The 25,170-nt window shown below is 45.0% G+C and overlaps 1 protein-coding gene across 1 annotated transcript in view; it reads right to left on the bottom strand.

Annotated features, from left to right (window-relative positions):
* LOC142579895 (soluble guanylate cyclase 88E-like) overlaps positions 1-22,920 on the bottom strand; it is a 124,678-nt gene extending 101,758 nt beyond the window's left edge. The window contains exons 1-2 of the mRNA XM_075690567.1: positions 22,052-22,920; positions 1,802-2,069 (exon numbers count right to left, since the gene is read on the bottom strand). Coding sequence (XP_075546682.1) covers positions 1,802-2,069; positions 22,052-22,219 — 436 coding nt within the window. The 5' untranslated portion in view covers positions 22,220-22,920. The remainder of the gene's footprint in view (positions 1-1,801; positions 2,070-22,051) is intronic.
* Between the last annotated feature and the right edge of the window lie 2,250 nt (positions 22,921-25,170).

The raw sequence follows: 25,170 nt of genomic DNA, 5'->3' as shown, positions 1-25,170 counted from the left end.
CATACGAAAAAAAGAAGTTTTTGCGGCACTACCATTATTGAGAGAAGCCCAAGGCGCTCCTAGTGATGAATTAGTCAAGGCAGGCGGCGAATGTCAAGGAGATCTTGCGGGTGAAAAACATTATGAATTCCGCCGCTTGGTTTCGAAATGCGATAGCTTCCGGCGGCTTTACTATAGCTAAAATATTTATTCTCTTTTTTTAAGAATACAGCACCGGCTCTAGTCGATGCTTTCCCATGAGCAGACGTCAATTCTTTTGTCTAACGTAGCTTAAGTGGTCATTTCGTGGCCTCTTAACTTTGACAATGTTGTTTCGAAGATTAATGAAGCACAAGTTTCCGCGCAATACTCAGACGAGGTTGAACATTGTTTGACTTAGGTTGGCTCCAAGGTCATTGGTCTTTGTCAGTCTTTTTCAGCTGAGAAATGTTGAGCAGATGAAGACAATCGCCCCTGCGGAGGCCTTGGCTGCAGTCTCAGCCAGCCCTTGTTGAACTACAGTTCATCACATCAGTCAACCATCTTTTTGTGAACATCTGCAAAGGTCGGAGTTCCCTCTCAGTGCGTTGCGCTTCGATGAACCGATGACGGTGAACGAGAGTGTGAAATTGGGAAGTATCTCAAACCTTGCCTTTACAGTGCATATAAAACGCCACTTTCCTTCCAAAAGTGACATTTGCAGCAAATGGTTTCAAGTATCCGTAAGGAGAAAGACAAGAAAGCACCGTGTAACAAAGATGCATGATGCACTTATCTTCAACTGCCGTATAGATTTGCCACACTTGTCCTTTTTCAAGTCTGCGATTTCTATATATACTTTGTTGCACGCAAATTACATATCTCTAAGCAAACGCAGAATTTTTAGTTGGATGGTAATTTATTCTAACCTGAGAAGCATCAAGTCATGACGCAAGAAAGTGCTCCAGCATACTCTCTCGAGAAAGTAATATATATACGCAGGAAAACTAAACAATTTATCCTTAACTAAACAATGATATGCTAAACAATGTTATGCATGTGCTTCAAATGGGACATTGCAAGGAATATGAAGATTTCCCTGTGGAAAGATATTTTTTGATTAACACACTAACACACAATTCTCAGGCCAGTAATTGTGTTATAACCACTGATTTATGAATAAATAATTTTTATTTCTTAAATACCATGTCAATTCATTAAACATTACAATTATGAAACTAGTAGCAATGCCCAGAGTGCAATTATTTGCATTGTAGTTGCACTTTGCTTCGTTGCGGATTACGATAAATTCTTTAGGAAAATATTAGCATGAACATCAGTGTACCAATGCGAGATTCTTCCTTCCAGAATAGTTGACACACCGACTGAATACCACCGAATGCAGAAAAGCACAATGTAACGTTCCTCATTCAGCTTGTGAGCGCCTTAAAACATGCTCAGTAGAGAAGACCGCGAGCTATTCCTGGCACTGGGAGGCAACGGAGCAAACACATACACTAGCAGAATCGGAACAACAACGAAAACGCCGACAATCAACCGTGTTAGCGTGGGCCTTTTGGCTGTGCTCGTGTCTGTGCTTGCACATCTACGTTTCTGTATCAGGATGCCCCACCAACTTTTCTACAATATCAGTTGTTATAATCTCAAACTAGCCCAACGGGATGTCGTTTTGCAGGATGAAGATTTCGAGCCGAAATTCGCGAACATTTCATGTCGTGAGAACACTTCGTCATCAGATTTTACTGATAAGATGTGAACGATCCCCTTCTTCGTGCGAAGTGCTTTGCGAATAAGGGTACCAAGTGGCCACCGCAGCACTCACCGATAGTGTACCATAGGTACCCTCGTCGCGTGCTCCGGTAGTGCAGCGTCAGTCCCGTGGAGGACTCGTCCTCGCAGAAGAATGAAGGCGCCTTCATGCGCGGGTAGCTGAACTTGAGGTACTCGTGCAAATTGTCCAGTCCGTTTAGGAAGTCGCGCATGTGGCGACCCAGCACGGACAGGACGCGGTCGTAGCCGTACTGGGCCAGGAATGAGACGAAGTAGACGCCCATGCCTTCGAGGAACTCCCGTTCGCTGATCTTTAGCACCTGCGTGACGGAGGCGAAAAGCATGCCTGCCGCGTTAGCTTACTCCGTTCACTTCTTGCGCCATGTTGGCGAGAGAGATGAAAGAAAAGAAACGGAGGTTAATCAGGATGCACCTAGTTTGCCACCCTGAGCATGGCAAAGCGGTCAGGAAAGGAAAAAAAGAAAGGAAGAACAGACGTCATCGGGCTTGTTTAAAAGCCAGATTACTCCTACACAGTGTTGTAGGTTAAAGGGACAGCGAATAAAAAATTATTTGACCTCTATTAATTATTCACCTTATATGACACTCAACCACGCTTACTGCGAAAAGAGGCCTCACAAGGCCGGAAAGACGCTAAAGCGAAAGAAAGCGAAAGCCACGCTGGAAGTTACCGCACTTCGTCGCCCTGTACCGGTGTTTGCTCGGGCCTAGGTAACTTCTCATCGGTGCACATGAACTTCATTGCATTCTCTAAAAGCTAAGGGCATATCTAAGCAAGCTTCGAGACCTCTTGTTGAGCCACAAGGGATAAAATGCGAAAATATTACTATTAACTCTGGGACTTCATCCTGAAGGATCGGTGAGAAATTCAAGAAACGAAAAGTTTAGTCTTTTGTTTCTCTTTCATAAGTCAATTCATTGCGACGAAAAAACAATAATAAAGGCCTGAGAGAGAATTTTAGGAGTTCAAATTGATTTATTGTTCGTTTAGCTCTTTAAAACATGCGGCTTTATTTTTAGGATAAAGTTTATTGTGATGGAAATTTCTTGAAATACATTAAACAGACCGCTCGATAAAGAAAAGGTTTCTTTACGACAGAAAAAAAGAGATTTCAGGCACTGAAGAAATGCAAGAACAATGCTGGAATAGTTACTTTTACTACCCGTAGGGCTCGGAGCTACAAGAGAGTAACATCTCATTTTCTGCACGCTCATGGGAGTCCTCAGCGCGCTTACGTTGTAACAGCTTTCACACTCCATGCCTTGGTATTCAGCTGTGCCACATGCTGCATGGTTCTTTTCGAGCTAGTACAAAATGACCTTAGTACACGGGTACGGGATGGAGTTACATAGTTCGTGCTGGCGCTAAAATAGGCGCCATAATCTATGCTAACAAAAAGGAATGAAAATTACAACTACCGTAGCGCCAAAAAAACAAGAACAAATTACGACTTCAAGTATCACAAAACTCTTTTTGCAGAGTTATTTGCCTAGCCTATGCCCCTCAGCCAGTGAAGACTAGCACACGCCCCGAGTTCTTAAGATTCCGAATAAAACAAAGAGTAACACTGTTAGTCAGTGTGCGTGACAATTCTCGACAACATCCAGGGTAGTGATATTTAAGTCCTACGGAATTTGGAAAAACGTCATCTGTGCAGATCCAAGAAATGTTTACGTTGAGCTGCATTATTCGAAGAAGTGGATATTACTAGCACAAGAAATCGGAACACATATTGAACTAATTACCATGTATTTACTAATCAACTTCGTACTTAATTACTTTACGGTATATATTGCAATTTATCAATTCTAGCCGGTGACATTGCAAAACGCATCCACTTGCAATGAATTTCAAGGAGAATACCAGTTTCAAGATACTGGGCGCTATAACTAAAGCTATTCCAAACATTGCTATTCCTATTCTGCAATTAGCCCTCCATGATTGGTCATAAAATACGCGTGCCACTCTCACTTCGCCTGTCTGTCACGCATCGCCTCAAAAACCGCGATATCTTCCCATCTGGTATGGCTTGTACACGCTCATTATGCAAGAACTGACTGAACAAAATAAAAATACTTATTTCTGATTAGACGCCCTTTCGTCGTTTGCCCTCTGCTATTCAAAGGTTTTCGGGCTGCGTCCACTTCGCCTCTCGGTCATGCCCCGTCAGAAAGCCGCGAAAACTCATCGCGTGAAAGATGCAATAATATGCCGAACAAAACATTTTTTTTTTTCTGAAAAGTCAGAGACTGCGTGGCTCCAAAAGGATTGGGTGGCTGCGCGCCGATCGCTCCAACACTGACTACTCGGAGCTACCGGAGAGCATGGCTCTATTTGCGGTTAACACGTTTGCCCGTTATAGAGCCTTTTCGACATGTATGCCACATGGTACTGCGAGATTTTCTTCGCTGAAGATTCGTATTAGCGGCATTCTTGCCGTTCCGTTGCACGCCGCCGCTATTTTCGACTGGCAACGGCAAGCTAAGCAAGGGGAAGTGGACCAATCGCAGGCGCCGGCACCACCCTCGTCATCGGGTTATCTGTTTCCACTGCGCCACCTCGGCCCCACTCGGAATCCTCTCCACTTGAGCGTGCTCCTCGCCGTTTGACAGCCGATTCCACAAGGAAAACTGCTCGATCTAGTACATAGTATTCACTTTGAAAGCAAACAAAAGTGACCTCCTATAAACCAGGAGTCTTTTATTGGGCGTTTCCAACAACGCTTTTGGTTACCACCCTATGCTTGTGTCACGGTTACGTAATCTTGACGTCAGGAGATTGGCATATAAACAGATTGGAATAGTTTTACGCTATAGGGCCAAAGATTTCTCAAGGTGTGGGACGAAACACATGGGCGTTCCAGGGACTTTTCCGCTTCATTGCATAAAAATGCGTTTTGATAGAAAGTTAGGTGGACCAATAGTGCATTTTTACGGCGAGTTTGACGTCGCGTACGTCCAGACGGTTGTCAGTCTGGATATGCATTCCAAGTGAATACTGCAGGCAATCTCACCGGCTACGATTCGCAAATTGTAATGTGTGCCTTAAAGTAACTAAACAAAAAGTATATTAGTAAGTACTTGTTAATTATTTTAATAGTCATTCTGACTTTTGGTGCCAGGAATGTCCACCGCTTTGAGCAATCGAGCTCGAGGACTGGAATAATGTTACCTGCAACAGGCAATTTTTCAAAAGTTCTACAAAACTTAAATGCGATTACTCTGTAGAGTGGATACAATGTGTACCTCACGAACAAGCACAGATACACAAAGCATATATATATATATATATATATATATATATATATACAATAATTAGAGTGAACTACGATGTATATATAATTCTTGTGCTTTTACCACAGACATAACGTCTTCTTGAAGACTCCTGTCAAGCTAAAACCACCAATTTCTGCGGCAAGGTGCTTCTACTGATGGGAAAGACAACGGCGCTGCACTTTCCTTCTCCGTGATCGAATGAAAACATCACTTGCGTCGCCCGTACCGAGAACGGCGTTCATTCACTCGCCCCTTTTCAGTAGAATAAATGAGGCTGGTAGATCAGACTACACAAAGTAGGCAAGGGTAGGTGAAATTTCGCGGACTACTGAAGTGAAGTAGCACAGTGTCACTTCGCATTGTCTAGAAAGCTTTTTCTAGCGTTTGTGAGACAATGCAGGTACTTCCCGCTTCCTGGAGCAGTGAAGATAGCGTTCTGCAGAGCAGGGCCCGTATTCACGAAATATTCTTACGCTAAAAGCGTTCGTTCCAGTCAATAGTGATGTAAAACATATCATTAGCGAAGATGGTCAGCCAGTGAAAAACATCACTTAAGAACAAAAAGCTTTGCGAAATCGGCCTCTGATCACGGCCGTTGAACAAATGGAGATAGCCGCACCCGCACACCGATGTGCGCGGTACATGCCTGTGGTCCCCATCTCAGCTAAACTATGTTAGTGCAACTGCATGGACAATTTTCTTTCTGCTCAGTCCCGACTGTGTTGCTGATTGCCACGAGTGAATTGCCTACGTAGCCCTCTCTAGAAATCAAGAAAGTTTTATGGCATATGCAGTATAATCTATAATTTCTGATTCAGTGCCTTGTAAGGACAATGGACTTATTGCCCTTCATTATCACTTATGATATTAGCCGCGAGATTAAGCCACAGGTGGCAGTACCACGACCACGTCACTTGTGGGTACGCGGTCCACTGCACGCATTGAAAAGTACACGGTTGCGCTTCGCTGTGGGCGTTTGGACCAATTATCTGCTGATGAAACGCGCCAACTGCAGTGAGCTGATAATAATTGACCCTCCAATTCACATTTTCGACGAAGCACGCAGAATCTTTCTAGTATATGCGAATGAAGCGCATACTGTAATCCAACGGGGGAATGGCGCTCAGTCACATGACTTGTGTTTCCGCTGTTCCTTGGTGCTTAGTGCACGGCTTGCGTGCTGCGTACTGAACAAGCTATATATGCTGCCATAAGGGAGAGAGTGTTGCTGCATACAATGGCATTTTTTATTGCAGTAACGGTGCTCAGTGGCTATGGTGTTGGGATGCTGAGCACGAGGTCGCGGTATCGAATCCCGGCCTCGGCGGCCGCATTTTGATGGGGGCGAAATGCGAAGCACCCATGTACTTAGATTTAAGTGCACGTGAAAGAACCCCAGGTGGTCGAAATTTCCGGAGTCCTCCACTACAGCGCGCCTCATAATCAGAAAGGGGTTTTGGCACTTAAAACCCCATACTTCTTTGTTGCATTTACGGTAACAACGAACTATTTCAAAAATAAAAAGGTGTATTTGCACGGGGAGTGTGCACGACCGACATGAGAAAGAGTTCTAATTCTTTTTAAAGACCAAATTTTTATGTTGTTTACTTTAGGTACTCAAATAATGTAGTCATAGCAGTTACCCTCCTTCATGTTAATAACGCCCAAATCAGGGGAAAACATAATATCCGCCGCAAGAGAGCGTTAAGACTTCCTGGTTCTACTGACTGCCATGTCAGGCATGTTTACTGTGTAATACTCTATTGCCACCTTTCTTTTGCTGTACAGAATCAAAGTACCCAAGTGCCACCAATCACTTGCGAAACAAAATTATGTTTTTCTCTAGTGGGATCAAAACCATAAAATGAAATGAAACCTTGGCCAGAGCTGACGCTGGTCATTTCATAACTACCCGTAATTCATGCAATTGCACCCTTAACATTACGTGCACCTCGTGGTATAATATATATAGATTCTGAGTGTCTATATACATCCAGAGTGCGTAAAGTTCTTTTTTCTTTATTTATGAGTGATCTTCACGCCACCAAGTTCATCTTCCGTGGTATTACAATAATTTCAGCATGATCTACACATCACCACGAGCACGTCTGGCTACAATATCACTTATTTAAAAAAACCTCAAATGCGTTTCATAGATTTGCTTGTACTACAAACCAGATGAAAAATTTTAATAATTGTAGGCTACGGAATCGTGCGACTATCACGCATCGCGTGCTTTACACGTGCAATAACCGACCTTACTAGAGGGCATAAACTGAAGCGCAAAGCCAACTGATTCTGCATATTTTCAAACAATGCAAAAACGATTAGGCTTCAACCACAGAAGAAACAATTTTTACATGATGTCTACGCCCTACGAGCACTAGCGCGCACGTAGAGGTTAGACATTCACTTTATGCGTTGTTCAGCCAGTTTTCGACAGGCGCAGACTCCGCTTGATCTCGTGGCCAATATGGAACTGTTTTAGAGACTCAAAAAACAATATTATCTACACGCAGAGTCAGCCTCCACTGACTTTGGCCGCGTAGCATCTTGCCCGGCGTAACAAAATCGCGCCGAAAAAAAATTGGTGGTTACAGAAAACCTGGTTAAGAAAAAAAAGAATTGAAACAAACTTGTATCAACAAAAGAAAGGGCTCTGCCTCATTCCTTTGTCGTTAACGTATCATTTTGAAACAAGATATTCATGAAGTTGAGTTTATAACGATATTCTCATGTCTACATTTCTTTTTGTTTCGTGATTGTTTGGCTCGATAGCATGAGCGACACCCTCAGAGTCTTACTGAACACGTGTCGATGCACTCGGCACCACGAGTATGCCGCGGCTTCCATGCATTAGAGATTGTGTAAGGAGACGAGCGAGTTTGAGCACCATGGAGTGGGCATGATAAGTAAATAGGCGCTTTTGCTGCTGCAGTGTTGGCTCGCATAAAAGTGCACGTGAAAAACGCAATAGGTCATGTTCCATACTGCTACACCTATTGGATAACAAGCGCCTTACCTCATTCCTGCAGCATGCAGGGCTAGAAGGATTTATTTTATGCCCCGTTTCTCTTAACTGTTTTGCTACATATGCTACACGGCAAGTTCTCCAATAAAAATTTTGAGCTCGAGCTCCTTGGGTTAAGAAAGAAAGATGCATCGTGGTAGAATAAATAAATCCGACTTTTCAGGCACACATACTTAAGGCTTGCTTTGATATCAAGCAAGTGTTTAAAAGCTTAACTGCACTGAATGCACTGAAAGCATCGTGATCATGCTACGAATAGGTGAGTTCGTTCATTGGTCAAGTCCCCATCGTAGGCGGGGGCATGCTCTCGCGGCTTGGCCTAATAAAGATTTCGTCTGGTGATGTAAACCGTTGCCACGAAACCACTAATAGCGCTTCTCATTCTGCTTTCACAACCTGGTAAACCATTCATGTGATTGTATTTCACTTTCTTCAGTTATAAACGGGACCCTATGAATGCTTTGACGACCCCTTGATGCAAGATTACAAGAATACTGCTGAAAGGCTTTATCGTCTCGACCAAAAGCTACTCAAACAGAAAACGAGGCCCATCAAGTTTGTCGTGGAAGGGCCACACTGAGTGAACACGGTAACGATGCCCAGAGACTTTGCGTCCACAATGATCACCTGGCTGAACGCAAGATCAAGAGCTAGACGGAACAATTTCGCCGTGGTGTGCACATGGAGCAGTGCCGGGCACTGACCCGTAGCTTTAAACCGTTGTTTTTGTGTAGCGCAAGTGCTCTGTAGCTTCTGAGTGGCTGGAAAACCAGTCAAACTGTTGTTACTCCGATTTTTTACAGTGCCAGCAACACAGCGCACGAAGCTCGGTTTCCGTTGTGCAATCATCCATCCGTCCTCACCTTTGCGCTGATGACAGCCACTGTAATCAGCAACGCCATTTTGTCCTCGTGAGGTCGTCTTGTGATGCCCAAGTTCCCCATCCGAATAGGTGAATGAATAATATAAGAATGCTGACGTCGTTGCTGTTAATTCTGAATTATCACCATGCATTTGTGCACTCGCACGTTAGAGGCAAGTTGGGCATTGTTTACAGATAACATAGCATACCTGATGGACCATTATATTCTACTGAAGCGTATAACCTCTAAATATCGGGCACCTTGGTTTAACGGACAAATTACAGGCTTACAAAATAGAAAAGAATGGTTATTTCGGTGCACAAAAAGATCAGCAAATGGCTCGTGCTGCATTGCGTAGATTAACTTTGATAACGAGTACAAACAGGCTATAACACGCGCTAAAGACGACTTTCATCGTAACACACTTCCAACATCTCTACGTGGTAATACTCGAAAATTTTGACGTGCAGTCAATAGCGAAAGCGAAATTTTGAGCTTTGTGATTTAAGTGGCGTTCCTGTAAATAACAAGGATTGTTGTTACGTATTACATAATGCATATGTAATGTTTTTATTTTTTTGCATTATATGCTTGGATGTGTGTCCTCATTACCACGACAAAGGTTTATTTTCCTATGCATCCTCTTCTGTTTAATTTAACTGGTATTTCTTGTTTAAAGGAAAACCTAAAAGTCTCTAGTTGTGTTGGCCCTGATGGTCTTAATTTGAAGTTATCGAAACATACATCAGTGCATTCATCATTAGTTATTCGCAATGTTTTCTCACAGTCATTGCAAAGATGCACCATACCAACTGATTCGAACGTGTGCAGAGTGGTCCTTGCACGAAAATCAGGTGTTTCTGATTGTCCACTAAATTACAGACCGATGTAATTGACCAGTATACTTTGCAAGCTCATGGTGCACGTCATCTATTCACACGTGTAGGCGTTCTTGAATCTAACTCATTATTATCTACTGGTCAACATGGTATAACTAAATCTTTTTCTTGCGAAATGCAGCCTTTGTTATTTAAACCGACCTATTTCACGCGCTTGACAATGGTTCCTTTGTCAAGTATATTTTTCCAGATTTCGCTAAGGCATTCTATTCAGTCTCACATCAGCTACGACTCCTTAAACTTGCTAGGTCTAATCTCGATGCCAATGTCCTAGCTTGGATTACATGCTTTCTTTCTAACCGCTTTCAATATTGTTACGGGAATGTTGGGAGTATAGAAAGACTGTATTTACAATAAATGTACAAAATGAGTCAGAGTATTTAAGATAGCTGACCACAACAACTGGCAGCAGCAAGCGTCCCGCGATCTTCTTTTTCCTCTGTTGTTTCATCCTTCCGGAACAGGACCCCGGGTGTTGAATCGCCGTCTCGGCGCATGGTAGGCGAAGAATTGCGAGCGAAGTATGGCTTCAGCCGCGAAACGTGGACGACGTCAACAGGCGTAGGATTTGAGGACGCATCAAACTGTAGCGGCGCAATCTCGTAATTTACGTTGTTAACTTGACGTAGGACTTTATCAGGATCCGTGTAGCGAGAGAGAAGCTTCTGGAAGAGGACAACCCGACAACATGGTGGGCAAAGGAGCACCCAAGCACCTGGCGAGAACTTAACAACGCTCTTTTTGTATATGCTTAGAGGTTAATAAACGAGGTTGGGCGACTTGACGTGCCATTGGAGCACGATCGATGACCTCAGGAGCGCACTTAGTTGCAACACGTGGCACAGAAGGGAGGATGGTGTCAAACTGTAAGGTGGGCTCGCGACCATACAAAAGATAAAACGGTGAATGCCCTGCGTTGTCATGGTGGGACGAGTTATACGCGAACGTCGCGTATTCCATCGTGGCGTCCCAATCACGGTGATCGTTGGAGACGTACATCGACAGCATATGTGTGATTGTTCGGTTGATATGTTCCGTAGCACCGTTCGTTTGTGGGTGGTAGGCGATGGACAGCTTGTGCTCAGTGGCACAAGAGCGGAGTAGGTCGTCGAGAACTCGAGACAAGAACGAGCGGCCGCGGTCTGTAAGTAACTGGTGAGGTGCACCGTGGTGGATAATGACGACGGGGAGGAGAAAATCGGCAACGACTGCTGTTGCGCAACTAGTCGGCAGAGCCATTGTAATTGCGTAACGTGTCGCGTAATCAGTCAACGACCGCGATCCACTTATTCCCTCTAGTCGTCGTCGGAAAAGGGCCAACCAGGTCAAAGCCTAAGCGAAAGAACCGTCCAGAGGGATTTTCAATAGGGTGGAGTCGTCCGACAGGTGGCAGGGGACGTTTCTTCCGGCGCTGACACAATCCGCAAGTTGCGACACAACGACGCCGGTAGAGACACGGCCAGAAGAACCGGTGTCGTACGTGGTCGTATGTATGCAAAACTCCAAGGTGTCCCGCCGTCGGTGCATCGTGAAGTTGTTCGAGAGCGACGGATCGCCGATGACGAGGAAGGATAACGAGCAACTCAGGGCCGTCAGGGTGCCGCATTGCACTCCGGCGATGATGAACCGTAGTGATTCGTCGCGTTGTTGTTCAGCGCGCATGTCGGTCATGTCAGTAAAAGCCATCACGCAGGTCACCGCATCATGCGCAACAGAATCAGGGGGACCCACGGGGTGACGAGAGAGGCACTCAGCGTCCTTGTGGAGGCATCCAGTCTTGTAATTGAAAATAAATGAAAATTACTGGAGCCGCAAAGCCCAGCGACCAAGCCGTCCCGTCGGGTCCCGTAGGGAAGACAGCCAGCAAAGTGCGTGGTGGTCTGTAACATCTGAAAACATGCGGCCGCACAAATATGGCAGGAAGTTGGCGACCACCCAAACTAAAGCCAAGCACTCCCGCTCGGTGATGGAGTAATTTCTATCGGCAAGTGACAGGAGGCGGCTTGCGAAAGCTCTCACGCACTCAGCACCATTCTGTTGTTAGGCGAAAACAGCTTCGATGCCATGGTCGCTTGCGTCAGGACACCGGTCGCGTCAACGAAGTGTCCCAACACGGTAATCTGAAGGCGCTTGAATTGAAACTTCGTGGAGTTCAGTTGAATGCCGGCTTTTCGGAAGATCCCAAGAATGGCAGCGAGTCAGGTAAAGTGGCTTCCGAACATGGGAGAAAAAAAAATAACTTTGTCAAGGCAAAAGAGAAAGGTGGTACATTTGCAGCCTCGCAGAGGAGAGCCTATCATACATTCAAATGTCGCAGTAGCATTGTATAGCCCAAAGGGCATGCCTTTGAGCTTATATAAGCCATCCGGCGTGATGAAGGGCGTCTTCTCGCGGTCTATTTCATCAACTGAAATCTGCAAGTGGCCGGATTGAAGATCGATGGACGAGAAGTATTTAGCTCCGCGCAAGCAGTCCAAGGCGTCATCAATGCGTGGTAGTGGGAAGACGTCTTTTCGCGTGATCTTGTTTAAGTGGCGATTATCGACGCAAAAAGGCCAAGTACCATCTTTCTTTTTCCCAAGGACGACAGGTGAAGCCCAAGGCCTCGATGATGGCTCGATGACCCTTTGCGCAGCATTTTGTCCACTTGTGATTGGATGACTCGACGTTCAGCATGCGATGCACTATAGAGACGCCGACGAATAGGATTCATGTCTCCAGTGTTTATACGGTGCTGAACAACAGATGCTTGGCCTAAAGGCCTGTTCCCGAAATCAAAGATGTCACTGTACGATTCAAGCCGGAGACGTAAGTCCGTGGCCTGTGCAGAGGTGAGGTCAGGTGCAATCATTTTCATGAAGTCATCCTTTAAGGAACCAGAGCTGTGAGCTGCAATTGGGGCTAATAAACCACTCTCGGCATTCAGAGTGTCAATGTTAAATTCAGAACCACAAGAAACACCGGCCAAGAACATCCCGGCCGGAATCACTTGAAGGCACAGGCTGAAATTCAGAAGCGGTAGAACGACGTCGTTATTAGTAACCGTGACTGCCGTATGTGGAACAGCAACATTCCAGCTCAAAAGCACGTCGATGATGGAGCGAAGCACATATTCACCGTCAGGAACTTGTGGACGGGCGATCAAAGCGACGTCAGTAACTGCCTCGGGTGACAGACCCACATCGTATAGTGAGCACGACTGCGGTAGGGCGGGGCTCGCAGCATCGGCTAGTTGAAGCAGTTCTAACTGAAGAACGCCGGTCGCGCCGTCGATGAGAGCGGAATTAATGGATAAAAAGCCCAATCCAAGGATAAGGTTGTGAGGGCAGTTTTCGATCGCAGTGAAGAGAACTGAAGAAAGGCAGCCGGCTATACTTGAACGCGCACTACACGTACCAAGAGCAACCAGCACGCCGTCGTCGGCCACACGTAGCACTCGGGCATCTGCTGGGATGAGGACCTTTTTAAACGTCTACGTATTCTAGAACTCATCACAGATACATGGGTTCCAGTATCGACGAGTGCTTGCACTGGCACGCCGTCTATTTTAACGTCAATTACACTTCTCCTTCTGGGCACAGAGAGAGGATTTGCTGCAGTAGTAGGCAACGCAGAACTACCTATGAAAGCTGCATTTCTTAGTTTTCCGAAAGGGTGCGGCCAAAAGCCACAGGGCACGAAAGGGGACGTGGCTGCGGTGAAGGGGAAGATGGGCGGCGTGTTTACGGTGAACGAAACTGGTGTCCGCGCGGCGATGGTGAGCGGCTGTACCACGTGCTCCTAGAAGAGTTGTCGGCGCTCTTGGAGTCCGCGGTGGGCGAAACATTGCGGGCATTTCCATCAAAATGGTTCAGGATGGTCGGCGTGCGAGTTGTTGAGGGCCACGTGTTGCGACAGTATCGGGCGACATGAACAATGCGGCGATAGGTGAAAGATATCGACCGGTCGTCCGCAGTTCTCCACTCAGTCGGGTTCCGATAACGCGGAGAGAAGCGTCGGGATGAAGCGAAAATAGTAGAAGGGCGTTCGTTAGATCTGCGATTGGCGACAACACAAACAGAATGCAAACCGATGTTTTGAAGTTCCTGGCGAATGATGGCTTGCGCGAGAGGAACTGAAAGTGTGGTAGCATCAGGGCTACGCGAACAGAAAGCTGTGGGCACCATCGCATCCAGTTCACGTCGAATAATTCTCACCACGTCCTCTCATGGCGACGCATGCTGCTGTGCACGTTGATCTTCACACGTCGACGTTGCGGCAGTGTTGGGAAGTGTGGTGAATGGTCGCAAGACGGGTCAGCTTTTGGTCTGTTCGAATTGTCGACACTCTTTAATGATTGCGTCAATTGTAGAGCAGCTTTTGCACATGAGCAGATTAAACACGCCGTCAGCAATGCCCTTAAGCACGTGCCCGACCTTCTCTGCTTGTGTCATGTGATCGCCTTTACGACAAAGTACCAGCACATTCCGGGTGTACGAGACGTAGGACTCCGTTGGGGATTGGTCACGGGAGGCCAGTTCCTGCTTTGCGGCAATTTCACGGCCTGCTGGTTCGCTAAGCTCTGTCAATTTCTTTTTCAATGGTCCCATCTGGTTAGCTCCTCTTCGTAGTTTTAGTACCACGCCTTTGCCGTACCTCTTAGGTAGAACAACAGGTTAGCTAGCATAAGCGTAGGGTCCCATCTGTTGATTCCATTCACGCGTTCGTACATGGCCACCCACTTTTCGAAGTCGGCACCATCGGTCCCGCAGAAAGCTTAAGGATCCTTGGGTTGCGCAACGACAACCAAAAGTGACAGCGACGTAGCTGGCTACGGTGAAGTAGGAGGCGGCAATGACGTTGCTCCCGCGTGCTCACCCTCATTCATGGTGCGGACGGTGATGCGACGTGAACTGCGGAGCTCTGTTTCCAGCTGTGGTACCCCGCACTTCTCACCCATATGTTACTGGGGTGTTGGGAGTATAGAAAGGCTGTATTTGCAATATGTATACAAAAGGAGTCAGAGTAGTTAGGATGGCTGACCACCAACAACAGGCAGTAGCCAGCGTCCCGCGATCTCCTTCTTCCTCTCTTCTTTGATCCTTGCGTAACAATATGTTTCGGCTAACGCTCATGATTTCTACTACGTCTACTACGCAGAAGTGGGAAAGGAGAAGACCGGATGACCAGCTTTAAGGAGATCATCAAATACTATAAATTAGTAAGGGCCCATTTCCTCCAGGCGCACTCCTCGCTAAGCAGACTGCAAGCGACGGCATGGCGCCTCCTACAAACAGATACATATGCGAACCCGGTGGCCTACCACCTCTACTACCCGGACATTTACACGGATAGGCGTAAATTCTGCCAAGAATGGGCGGACTTACAGCATGTGTTTTGGGCTTGTCCTCGGACACTGACGCAGAATGAAATACACAAGACCAGAGAGCTGTAGGAGACCGCGCTGCTCAGCTGGGCACCGGAAGACCAAGTTAAGGAAATGCAGCGGACTGAAAATGCTACCGAGGCCCAAGGGCTCAAGGCCGCCATCTAGGTAGAGAGGCCTATGTCTTAAATCTGCTGTCCTAAAATAAAGTTTATTCGTCCTTCGATCACGAACTTAAGGAAGAATTGTTCCGTTGATCATCTCACGCATCCTCCCGCATTGATCACTTCCAAAAAGTTGATGTACCCCTTTGTCCCATAAAAATTTACTCAGACTCATTTATACCAAGAACCTCGGAAGACTGGAACCACCTCCCTGCCTTCATCACTTCCATCTCTAACTTCAAGAATTTGAACGCCACTATGAACACTTACATTTGTTCTTGTCCCTCCACTCTGCAAAGCCTTCGGGCGATTGAGTAAGAAAATAAATAAATAAACAATATTTGTGTGCCCACCACCTGAGATTCTAAGCCAGGTGCTTTGGGAACTCAGGTGCGCTAACCACTGCGCCATCGCGTAACCGCAGCGCTGGACTACACTTGCAAGGCTCTGTAGTACGCACAGACACTGAGAGTGGTGGGGTCTGTGAATGTAATACGGAGGCTAGAAGAAGCAGTACTTCAGCAGTCGTGAGGATGACATTATGTGCATCACACAGTTGCTCTCGACAAGGCGGTATTGTTTCTGCGGGCCATTGTTCGTCGTGCTTGCGGAAGCAGCGTCGGTGACACAAGATTCGTATATATTTACAGTGATAACGACCAGCCTTAAACATATCACTCATTCAAAACAGATGATGCGCCCAGCATTTACGGCACCATTACCAACAATGACATCGCAACAATTAGTCCACATAGAGTCGCATGTAACTATGTAACTATGTAACTAGCAGACCACAGAATTCACAGCTGCCAAATGCCCAATTTACCAACACTACAATATCTACAGGGAAAAAAAACTTTAGCTCAAGCCTCGTTGGTGGCCGTGCGTCATTTCACTTGTGGCATTAGTTTTAGACGAAATTTTAGTGTCAGGCTCATAGAGCCCTCAATACGGGACGCCTTCAACAAAGCGACTGCCTCATCTTATGCAGCCTACATAGCCATGTACAGAAACACTGAATTTCAAGAATGGCGCACAGAAACTTCATATATAAAGGTCATTTCAACTGTAATGCTTCCAACACGCCGGGATGGTAGGTGCTCGGACGTTGTCCTATTTAATGATGAAAAAAGGAATAACTGTTGTTTTATACAACTTCTCGAACATGGTGGACTGACTACAATATAACCTCACCGCGATAACACATAAAAACAAACAAATTGAGCGTGATATGCCGCGACAATCTCAACGAAGCATAGAAAAAAGCAAAATGTCCGCCCGCCGTCAACGAAATAATTAGTATAATATTTTGGCCAAACAGCTGCAAACGTGGGCTTAAATGACTTCAAGAAGATGTAATTAAAGAATAAATAAGATACAGAACGCCAATAAATCGGTGTATATAAATCTAATCTATTCATAGAGCTAACGTGTGTCCATGCATTTCAAATTCCACGATACGTATTAGTGCTCTATGCACACAGGAAGCGGCGCACAACTAAATGACGATAATTTCATAACTTAATTACATAAGCAACAATTTTCTCTTTCTAATACTACATAATTTATCATTATTACTTAGTTATTATCATAATGATCTTTTTTTTTGGAATTTATACTTAACATACACATTATTAAACGTAACAGTATTCCTTTTGATCTCTTAAAAGTAACAGGTGTTCTTGTGCCTTCAGATATTGCCTTGTATTCCCTGTGCCTTGAATATTGTACAACACGGCATTCTTTTTATAGCACTGTTCCTGTTGGAAATTTGCACTTCTTATATCTTTACTGTTTAAAATGCCCCCCTTACTTTATGCCCTGCCATAGGGCCTGTAAGGTTCTTTTGAATAAATAAATAAATAAATTCCATGACCTCTTTCATTTCCTACGTCAAACAAAAATTATGCAAATGCTGGCAGGGCTAATTTTGTTGGTTCGACCAACAGTTCCCTCGTAGTGAGAAAGAGCAATTTACCTGAGGGAAAAAGAGGCATGCAAACGAAACATGAAGGTCTTCAGTGTTAAAGAATGCCGCTGTCGCAGTAACTGAGTTCAGAGCAAAAGGAATCGCCGAAGAGTGCTGCTTTTACTTCGTTAGCAACAAACTGCCCATCACACCCCAATGCGTGCCTTTCATTAAAAGCAACATATATCACAAATCTACCTCATCATAATCAGCCTACTTATGCCCTTTGTAGGATGCCATCTCCCGTTGATCTCTATTTGCCCCTGTCTTGCACGAGCTGATTCCATGTTATGCATGACTGCGAATTTCCTCGTTTGGTCATATCACCTACTTCTCTGCCATCCTCAACTGCATTTTGCATGTCTTTGCATAAATTATAGTAGACCACCGGTCATCTTCTCTTTACAATGCATGGCTGGCCCAGCTCCAGCTTTTAATTTTATGCAAACTAAAATATCAGCTCTCCCCGTTTTCTTTATAATCCTCAACCACCTTCTTCCTATCTCTAAATGCTATGCCTGTTACATTACGCTGCATAGCTCGTTCAGTGGTCCTTAACATATTTGCAAGTTTCTCTGTTAGCCGTCAAGTTTGTGCGCCATACTTTAGTACCTGTAGAATGCAATGATTGTACTCGTTTCTTTTCAAGAATAACTGTAAGGTGGCGGTCATGATATTGTAGTACCTGCCGTACGCGCAACCGCACTTCTTCACTTTTCTGTAAATTTCGTTTTCATAGTCAGGGTCGCGTGTGATTTATGAGCCAAGATGAAAGGATTCTTGCATAGATACTAGAGGCTTACTTCCAAACATGAATTATTGCACAAAATGAAATTAGCCCTTTTGTAAGCCCATGTAACTTTTCTCTGCCAATATAAAAGATACAGAAGAAGCAGAGCCACCGTGCAGGTTGTCCCTTCTTCACCATAAGAGGCGCGTGCGACGCTGCAAGCTACGGCGCAACGGGGCATGCGCAGTGACCTGCCTGACCCCAAACAGAAACGGGTCCGCCATGCATTCTCCTATGCCCTGAAGGATCACGCCAGTGGCTGACCGTTTCCACCCTCTACCATCGAGGACTCGATGCCTGCCGCGCCAGAAAGTAAATCACATCACCGCCGAATGCCAATGGAGGTCTGTGCCACGAACACTGGGGCGGCGACGTCCGGAAACGGCGTTTGCTGCATGCAACCCGCTCGGTTCGTCGATGCCCCCCCACCCCCCCCCCCCCCCATGCCGAAGTGCCGATCAATCTTTTTTAAGCGTCGGGCGGGAGGAACGCTGACGCGTGCGAGCAAGCGACGAACGCGAAAGATTGCGAGTGCCTGGCTCTGCAATTCGTCGCCCCATTGCCGCCATGGCCCACTGGATGCCGCCACTGGAGGTCAAGTGCGTTCACAGTTTTTTTTTTTTTTTTCGATGCTCGGATGCATGCGGTGAGGAGCTCCCTGTGGGAGCCGTTTGCGGAACGACGAACACGTATCGGCAATTTCGTCATCGTCGTGTAGAGCTGTCGACAACGCTTGCATCTGGTGTGTGTCTGAGTTCGATGAGCAGCCGATGTTTAAGTGCCGACCATGCTGTTCATGTTCGCGCTGGGCAAGGAGCGATCACGCGATAATAATTACTCCCCTGTGAGTCCGGATTAACGCCTGCGCAAGGTTAAAGGAGCCATCTACAACGTAGTCTCTAATGAGGTTTCGTCAGATGTGGGAGCGCCATTTGTGTACAAGTGTTGCATATTGCAATTTACGCATTGTAGCCAGTGAGTTTGAAGGATGCATGCACTTGAAATGAACCTCCAGGATGACACCAGTTTCGATATATTATTTCCCAAAGTGTGGGACGAAACACATGGGCGTTCCAGCAACTATTCTCCTTTTATGGATTAAAAAGCGTATTGTTAAAAAAAGTTAGGGGAACTACAGTGCATTTTTACGGCGAGTTTGATGACGTATAAGGCCAAACTGGTGTCGTTCTGGAAATTAATTTCTAGTGAATACGACTTGCACTCTCACCGGCTACCATTCGTAAATTGAAATCGTGGCCGTAAAGCAATTATTTAAGAAGCTAATTGGTAAATTTTCTTAATCATTTGAACATGTGTCCTGATTTCCGGTGCAAGTAATGTCCGCCTCTCTTAAAGATCCAGCTTCAGGACAAGAATAATGTTAACTACAGACGATCTTTAAAGGTGCGAAAAACTTAGAAATTATCAATTTATATGTAAGTATATACACGCGGTGTTTGAGCAAACACATTCAAAAATTTTGAAAAAAAATCCTGTGGCTGATGGCAACAATTCTTACCCACGACCGAGTCTATCCTAAGAGGCGAACATTACATGCACAAAAAATTGAAATGTATAACCGACTAGTTAAATAAAATTGCCTAATTAGGTTTTTAACTAATTGCCGTGTAGTAATTATCCGAATAGTATTACCCCAGGGTAATGCTATCTTGTAAAGCCCAATTTAAAATGGAGCACATTAGAATACCTAGCATGTATACGCACTAACCGCAGATTCCACATGACATATTGCTAGTGCATGCAGTGTGCAACTTAAATTAGCTACTTCTAAACGTTACTTAGAAAAGAACCCTGGGAAATATTTATCTCAGAGTTTCGTAGCATTACTGTTTTCGCATATTGCAAAAACTCCCAGATAGCTCAGCCTGTGTGCTTAGTCGTTATGCGTTATTTTAGGCTCCCGACCTTCCAGAGTGGGCCATTATCTCGCAAAAATAAAAGAAAAAGAAAAGCTCTAAACAAGATGCCAAGCATCAGCGCGTCTTCTTCTTAAATCTCACAGTTGTGGCTTATATTTATTACAGCGCGCTTTGTGTTTTGCAAGCCTCACAATCTTCTGCGCCCTTCATGGCTTGCTCTTCTTTCATAAAGAGAGAGAGAAGAGCAGAAATTCATGAGGGTTAACTGCACATTGTCCAGCTTGCGACCCTACGCGTGTGAGTAAGGCCGGGAATAACAAAAGCAAAGGTGCTGGGAGACTGGTCTCATAGCTCACGAGTCTGGAAAGCCACAAGCTCTTCTACAATACCTGAAAGAACATGCACTTTAGTGCATAGCTGTAGATATGCTGGTCATGGTAAAGTTTTCTCACTTCCTTTATTGTTTTACAGCGCTTCTATTGGCGATGAACTCTGCATACCGCTGCGTGGGCTCCCAAGCTTGTCTCAAACCAAATTTCCAGCACGAAGTCGAGCTTCACTTTTGGAGTAACTATCTGCTATTTCAGCTGTCACCCCATCAGATCACAGTGAAGAAAGCCACACAAGTCATTCGCTGCAGCTCACATGCCTAAAGAAAGAAATAATAAAGTGTTGCTGTTTCTTTAACGTACGTATGATGATCATTAATGGCATTCCTTTTAAAACAGAGTGGCGACAGATAGTACCTCCACCTTCTTGAGTTAATAAGGTTATACAACATCTATCGCAATGTAGCATCATGCCTATTTGTTTTTCATTTTTTTATTTCTTCAATAAAGCGCTTATATGTTCTACAGCTAATGTCCATAACTACTCCCATTCTCTCAATCTCGTCTCTGCTTTTTTCAATCCCTGTTTTAAATTTATCTTGCTTATCTCGACCACTGACTAGCAAATGTTTCCATCCGCTATGAATCTCGCCTTTCTGGAATGTGGACGTCCCAACGTGTCTTCCTGGGTGACTATCTTGGCAGTCCATTAGGATGTACTGAATCATTTCCGGACGTTTTTCACATCATGCACACGTCTCACCCTGTTGTAAGTATTTGATCCGGTATGGTTAGCCTCCCCGCAGCCAGTTGCGTCGTCAAATAGCAAGGCACTGCCCTTTGTATTATTGTAGAACATTTCCCTCCTGATTTCATTTCACACAATTTGCCGTGTCTCTCTCTCTCTTGTTGACTTCTGGTTGTCTGTCTACACGTTCAATTACCCTGCACTTGCTTCCCAATTTTCTTGAACTCTTTCTCTATGCTGTGTCCACGCTTTTGAAGTACAGAAATTTGTGCACTTCAGCGTGCACCTTTCTTCATCCATGTTGCTGAGTATTTCTTCAATATAATATTTTCATGGCGGTTCTTTGACTTCTCAACAAGGTCAACTGTTGTGTACTTCCTCAGTTGTTGTTTTACCGTTGGCCCCCTATGTCAATCGACACCGCGACCAACGGTTAACATAGAACCCCGACTTGCTGAGATTGAAAGTAAGGGTACACCACAGTCGTGGACACTCAACCATAGCAGCCCCTCCTGCCAACTTTCCTCAATCTTTCTGCCTCCCGAGTTTCAAATGTATAATGGAGAAGACATGGCTTAACTCACAGCTACAACCGCGAGTAAGTGACACAGTGACACACATGACACACAGTGACACAGTGACACACAGTGACACAGGGACACAGTGACACACAGTGACACAATGCATCAAGTGATACAGCCCACGTGGGCGTGTTCGACCGGTGCATTGAGACAACTCCCCACGGTGCGGCTGTGTTAGAAGACACGTTTAGGCTTTGATGATGCCGTTGTCTTTAAACGTCCGTTCGCGAGGTTATAACTTATTGTACATTATATATGTATATAATTAGCATTTATAGAATACTGGATTGGTGGCATTCTCAGGCCATTACTCGCAGAATAATGAAGTCCTGGTACTAGAAACTATTGTCATAGAGGGCAGCGCATCATAGCCAGAGGTCACTCACCTTGCACGCCTTGCTGACGAGTTTGTGAACAAAGTTGTCCGGGTACACCTCGTGCGTACTGAACGTCGCCAGCTCGATCCTTGACCGGCGCCGGATTTCCTCCCAGCGCTCGGGCCCGTAGACCGAAGTCACGTACTGGCTCAGGTTCTCGAAGATCAGTCCGTACATGGCTGCTCTTTATCGCCTACTTCCTTCGGCGATACCGTTTCCGGGGCCGGACGTGCACAGAAACACCGCACTCCTCGATTCACACAAAGCTTGACGACTATAAGAACCACTTTTCGTCGCCCGTTGTGGTTACGTCTTCTATACTTTGCTTTATTCGCGACTTTAAGTTCACGGAATCACTAGCAATACCGCTAGCGGTAACTATGCATAAACCATACGGTGCCTCATCCGCTCTTTCCTTGCCATACTTTATATGAAAATCCAGGATTTGCTGTAATAACTTTCTTTACGAGGAGTAACTCCAAAACTTAGTTTTTGCTTGTGCTTGCTAATACGCAAAGTTGTATTTTTTTTCTTCGTGCTGCCGTTATGTCTTTAGCGGCGTACTCTACTATCTGATTTGGAGAGTATCGCTGACGCACATGTTTCGCACGTTAGATAGCTGTGTAGCCAGAAGATGACTGCGCATGTAATATAATACCATGGCGTTCACACGCGGCTACTCGGGTACTTCTGCCAAGGGCGCAATGCGCGAATCATCTTCATCTGCGTTTAGCCAGTGTTTAGCCGAAGACAGTTTAGACAGTGTTTTAGCCGAAGCAGACAGGTACTCCGTGTTTAGAGACCGCTCGAAGGAATTCGACATCTTAATGTTCTTCGGACACCTCTCCTGGCCTCGCGCTGTCGTAGTTCATGGTCACGTTGTCGTTCAGAGGAAACCTGCGTTAAATGAAAAAAAGAAATTAATGTTCAACTCGCGCAGTTGCTTCAGTAGTACGTACAGGTTGAGATGAACCCCTTGGCACGCAGTTACACTTGATAAAAGTATTTCGGTCGCTTACACACCCAGAAACTACGTCTAGAAATCAAAATTCAGTATTGCGTGCTTAGTTGCTAAATACTAGACATAAACGTGTGCGACGATGGACATTTAAGCTTTCCAGTACAAATGTTTTTCAAGCGCAGTAAGAACACAGAAAAAGGAATGTAAGGAGCACTAAAATAAACAATACACTGGCCCGAAAACAGAGACATTGAGCTCTTTTATTCTGGATTGATGGTCGTAGTACTGTCCTGGGAGAGAAAAGGTAGCGCTCCTTGTGAGTGAAATATGAGTAAGTCGCACCTAAAACCCCTGCTGCTCCCATTCTCACCTTTACAGTATGTTAAAGTCGGATGATCAAACGCTTCAGACTGCCGAGCCACGCATTCGAATAAGAAAAATTGTACATGAACCATAGAGGATGATGGTCACTGTAAGGGAATAGCTAAATACCTCTAGAGAAATATATTTGCTTTAATGAAGGGATGATGCTTTTGATAGCGTATATTTCTTACAGTGAAGATATTTAAATAATCCTTGCTGTTTTATTGCGCGTTTTCGAAGAAAACGGAGAAATTTACCAGCACCCCCTCCCCCCCCCCCCCGCCTAATAATAAGTTTGGCTAATGCGCAAATAATTAGGGCTAGAGTTTCACGCTATATTGGGATCTAATGTGTCGAATGTAAAACCACTCGGCAAAACTTGGTTGGTTAATTATGTTTCATATGCCGCAAGAAATCGCCAAGAACACGCGTGACCTGGAAGTGTATTGCAATACTAACGCTACGGAACCGGCCAAGAAATTCTCTTTTCGTTTATAACTCGCACTGAATGTCTAAAGATGGCCTTGTACTTGTGCATACTCGCACGAGGTCGTCCGTCACTTCACCAATGACACCTAACTGAACACCTCTATTATTTCATTTATGCACGGACCCAAACACGCAACGTATCTATAAGGACGAAACTTCAACATAAATTTCTGTTGACCCGAAGGGCGTTTTGTACGCTGCTCCTGTAACAAGTAAATACTAGGGGTCGTGCGAAAATTCTAAATCTCGAATACGAATCGAAAAGCACTTACTGTGCGATCATATTTCATTTGAGAACTCACAATGGCAAATTGTCACATTGTCGTTTTTTTTTCTCGATATGTAGTGCATAACGAAGCCCATCGCAGTCTCAAAGGGAAGAGAACGAAGGAAGTGATAATTGTTCCTAATGACGCTGCTGCAGCGAAGCACTGGTTGCATCTAACGGGCACTGTTTTCTGAAGGATCGCACTGGGCAGATAACTTATGCTCGATAATTATCAATCAATCATTCTCTATTCCTCACTGTAAGGCAGCTGGTAGGCTAATTTTTTTTCCTCAATTTGGGGTAAGAAATTTATTATTTGGCCATTTGCGCCATGTTCCTATACTTTTAAATCAGTTCGCCATGCTGTTCTCCAGGAACGATTACTGCTCTCCTTGAACGAACTCAACATTCTTCGCGCTTATTGTGACGTGGTGCTACCCGTTTATTTTTCATTACTTTCATTGACGTGCGGCGGCGGATAGGTGAAAGTAGTTTTTACCACTTAGAGGCTCCATACACGACTGGACATCCATTGCAAATGGAATTATATGAATTTAAATATGCCGCTAAATAATTGATGTGAAATTGTGTTAGTAAGCTTCATTTTCAATATGACGATCTCTACACAATCCTATTATTTCACTGCATTTTAAAGTTATATATTCGATATCCTATTCAATATATGTAGGCTGTTTATCTCGCATATATTTAACCGATTTGATCATCCTCGATTATTCCGGTGCTGCAAGCAGAAGCGTTCGCAGAGCAAGGAAGCATTCTACCATCACTGGATTCTATGGAATTGCTAAGGAGGAACCCATAGTTGCAGTTCTTTGTAATATGGCGTACCTGCCCCGTGGCTGGCCTACAATGAAAATTACTCGTTCAAGATAACTTACTTATAGTCCTAGTAGAATGGCGGGTGGAACCAACTTTTCGAAGTGCTGAAATTCTTGCCATCCATCTTAGTGCATCTCTATTAGCATAGAAAGTACTCATTACCAAATACGTAGCCTTTATTACGAGCTTCAAACAAATTATACTATT

Source organism: Dermacentor variabilis, chromosome 4 (assembly GCF_050947875.1).
Source record: "Dermacentor variabilis isolate Ectoservices chromosome 4, ASM5094787v1, whole genome shotgun sequence".
NCBI classification, from domain to species: Eukaryota; Metazoa; Arthropoda; class Arachnida; order Ixodida; family Ixodidae; genus Dermacentor; species Dermacentor variabilis.
The sequence above is the reverse complement of the archived record's forward strand: the minus strand, read 5'-3'. Positions and strand labels throughout refer to the sequence as shown.